General features: G+C 57.9%; 1 protein-coding gene across 1 annotated transcript; it reads right to left on the reverse strand.

Moving 5' to 3' along the window:
- Nucleotides 1–898: 898 nt before the first annotated feature.
- SOX14 (SRY-box 14) lies at nucleotides 899–2,732 on the reverse strand. The gene has a single exon (XM_017838841.1). It carries the CDS (start codon nucleotides 2,623–2,625, stop codon nucleotides 1,903–1,905), a length of 723 nt encoding a protein of 240 aa, XP_017694330.1. The 5' UTR covers nucleotides 2,626–2,732; the 3' UTR covers nucleotides 899–1,902.
- Nucleotides 2,733–2,933: the final 201 nt, after the last annotated feature.

Below are 2,933 nucleotides of genomic sequence, written 5' to 3' on the forward strand. Positions count from 1 at the left end.
GCTGACAGCGCCTGTCAGCTGGGGTTACATCAGCGCCCGCCGCCGCCGCGCCGCCCCACGCCGGCCGCAGCCAGCCCCGCGCGTCCCAGCGGATCGTCCCGCGGCTCCGGGCCCTCCCCAAGCCAGCTCCTTTAATTGTCCTCATTTGTAAGAGCCGTTTTGTCATGCTAAACGAGGCTGGAGCAGCCATTCTAACCTCTCCTTTCAGCCCTTTTCTCCTCTCGCCTTTTGTTTACCTTCGCCTGATCTCTCATTTATTTATCTATCTATTCTTCCCCCGCTTACCCTCCCATTCAAGCCCCATGTATGTTAATTGTGTTACGCCGTTTAATTCTAACATCGGTCTCCAAAGAGCACTTAATGAGCAAAGCACATCCAAACACGCCGCGCTCCGGCTATTCAGCCCCTCCAGACGGATCCTCTGCCTCATCCTCCTTCCCCTCCTCTCTGCCCCCCAATTCCCTCCCTCCGCAGAGGGAAGAGCCCCCCAAACATCACTAATCGAGCCGGACAAGACGCTTGTTCCAAACCACCCCCTTCCAGCACCGCCAACGCTCCCTTCCCCGCTCCAAATATTTCCTCGCACCGGTAAAACTTCAACGCCGCGGAGGCAACTTGGGAAAACCCCCGTTCCCCGACGGGATGGGGGTCAGGGCCGTGGGGGAGCAGCCCCCGCAGCCCCCGGGCTTTGCTCCGCTCCATCCCCGCCTTCCGCAAGTTCTCTCTCCCCGCAGCCGCGTTTCCCCGACGGGCTCCAAAGGAGCCCGACCCGGCTCGGCTCGGCTCCAAAGCGGCCCCGACCCGCTGCGCTCGGGGGTCGGGGCGGGGAGAGCCGGGGGCAGCCCCCGGTGCGGGACGCGGGGCCGCGGCCCCGCACTCACACCACGCAGTTGCCTCGTTTGATGACAGATTGTCTTTATTCAAAACGTCTTTGTTCAACAAATGAAAAGGTTTAACGAGGTAAAATCCTGCCGGATACATCTTAGTTTCTGTTTCTTCTTCCCCCCAGACATTGTGAAAACTTATTTAAATTGCCATCGTTTTTATTCGGTTTTTCGTTATTATTATTAGTAGTAGTAGTAGTATTAATTTTTTTACAATTCTACTGCCTGACTTCATACCTGACGCTCTGTCTAAAGTAAACTTAGATCTAGTCTCACTGGATCACACAAATTTAAGGACTATCTGTTTTAAATTAAGCAAACACTATCATATGTTTTAAATATAAATGTTTCTCCCCCTCTTTTTTTCTTTTTTTTTCCTTTTTTAACTTTGAAGAGCCTTTTTCTGACATGAAAAGCAATTTTACCTAGTAGTGCGTGGTGGCAAAATATATATATATTTATATATATATAACACAGCTGATCTCGTCTTTCAATGTGCAAAAGGAAAACAACAAGGGAAAAAAAATAAAATCAGAGTAAGACCGGGACTTCCCAAAGTCAAGTCCAAGTGACATGAGACCCTGGAGAACTCATAGACATTAAGAGAATAAATAAAAATCCGAAACCGCCTCTCTCTCTCTCTCTCTTTTTTTTTCTCTTTTTCTCTTTTTCACCCCCGCTTTGTCCCGAAAGGGCAGTTCAAGCTTCGCTTTTCCTTTTTTGTTTTTAAACACATTTACAACTCTTACAAGTGCCGGGCTCCTATCTGCCCCCGCGATTGCAGATCCCCCCCCGAGCCCGGGGCCAGCTCTCGGGGCGAGCTTTAGGCGAGAGCATCTCCGAGGCAGCGTCCGCGTCTGTCCCGGCCCGGCGGCGGGCGGCAGAGTCCTGGGTCGGGTGGCCTTTTGCTCCTGCAGGTTTTATGTACATGCACACACGAAGGAATCCCAGTTCCGGCCGCCACCCGGGGCGGGGGACACGCGCACGCACACGCCCGTGGGGTGCGGGTGGGTGGGTGTTACATGGCAGTCGCGTGTGCTGAAGAATAGGGGTCTATCCCAGTCTTGGTCATGCCCGGGAATAATATGTAGGCAACCGGAGGTTGCAAACTGGAAGCCGACCAAGCGGTACAGTTACACGGCACGACATAGCCCGGGTTAGTTGGCGAGGGGTGAGTGTGGGTGTGTTGGCTGGGGCAGCTCAAGCTGCCGAACGCCCCGTTCTGGTATCCCAAGGTGGAGGCGTAGGGCAGGGTGCTGGTGGCTAAGGTGTGAGGAACCTCAGTCATCTTCTGAATGGCGCTGGAGCTGAACTGGCTGGGGTCAAGTAAGGAGTAAGGTGCTGAGGTGGGAGGCAGGAAAGCCCTGGCCTTCTCCGGGGAGCTCAGCAGCGAGTCAGTGGCCCCCACGGGAAGCCCGGCAGCCTTTAAGGGATCGGTTTCCCCGAGGTAAGGCAAAGGGAAGACATACCTGTCCTTTTTCAGCAGGTTCTTGGGCTTGCGCCGGGGCCGGTACTTGTAGTCGGGATGCTCCTTCATGTGCTGCGCCCGCAGCCGCTTGGCCTCGTCGATGTAGGGGCGCTTCTCCGCCTCGGAGAGCAACTTCCACTCCGCGCCCAGCCGCTTGCTAATCTCCGAGTTGTGCATTTTGGGGTTCTCCTGGGCCATCTTGCGCCGTTGGCCGCGGGACCACACCATGAAGGCGTTCATGGGGCGCTTGATGTGGTCGCTGGGCTTGGACATGCTTCGGCCGGGCGGGCGGGCGGGCGGCGGTGCGGGGCGCGGCGCGGCCGTGCGGGGCTCCGGACGGCGGCGGGAGGAGGAGGAGGAGGAAGGAGAGGAGGAGGCCGAAGGAGCCGGAGGAGCGGGAGGAGCGGGCTCAGCTGATCATCACAGGTCCTCCGCCAAGGCCGTCCCCGGCGGGAGCCGTGCCGGGGCGGGGCGCGGAGCGGGGCGCGGAGCGGAGCGCGGCCCGCGGGGCCCGGCGGGCGGCTAGGCGGGCGGCGAGCCGCCGGGCGCTGCTGCGGGCCGGCCGTGGGGACGCGGGGCCG

Source organism: Lepidothrix coronata, unplaced genomic scaffold (assembly GCF_001604755.1).
Source record: "Lepidothrix coronata isolate B3197 unplaced genomic scaffold, Lepidothrix_coronata-1.0 Scaffold363, whole genome shotgun sequence".
Classification (NCBI taxonomy): Eukaryota; Metazoa; Chordata; class Aves; order Passeriformes; family Pipridae; genus Lepidothrix; species Lepidothrix coronata.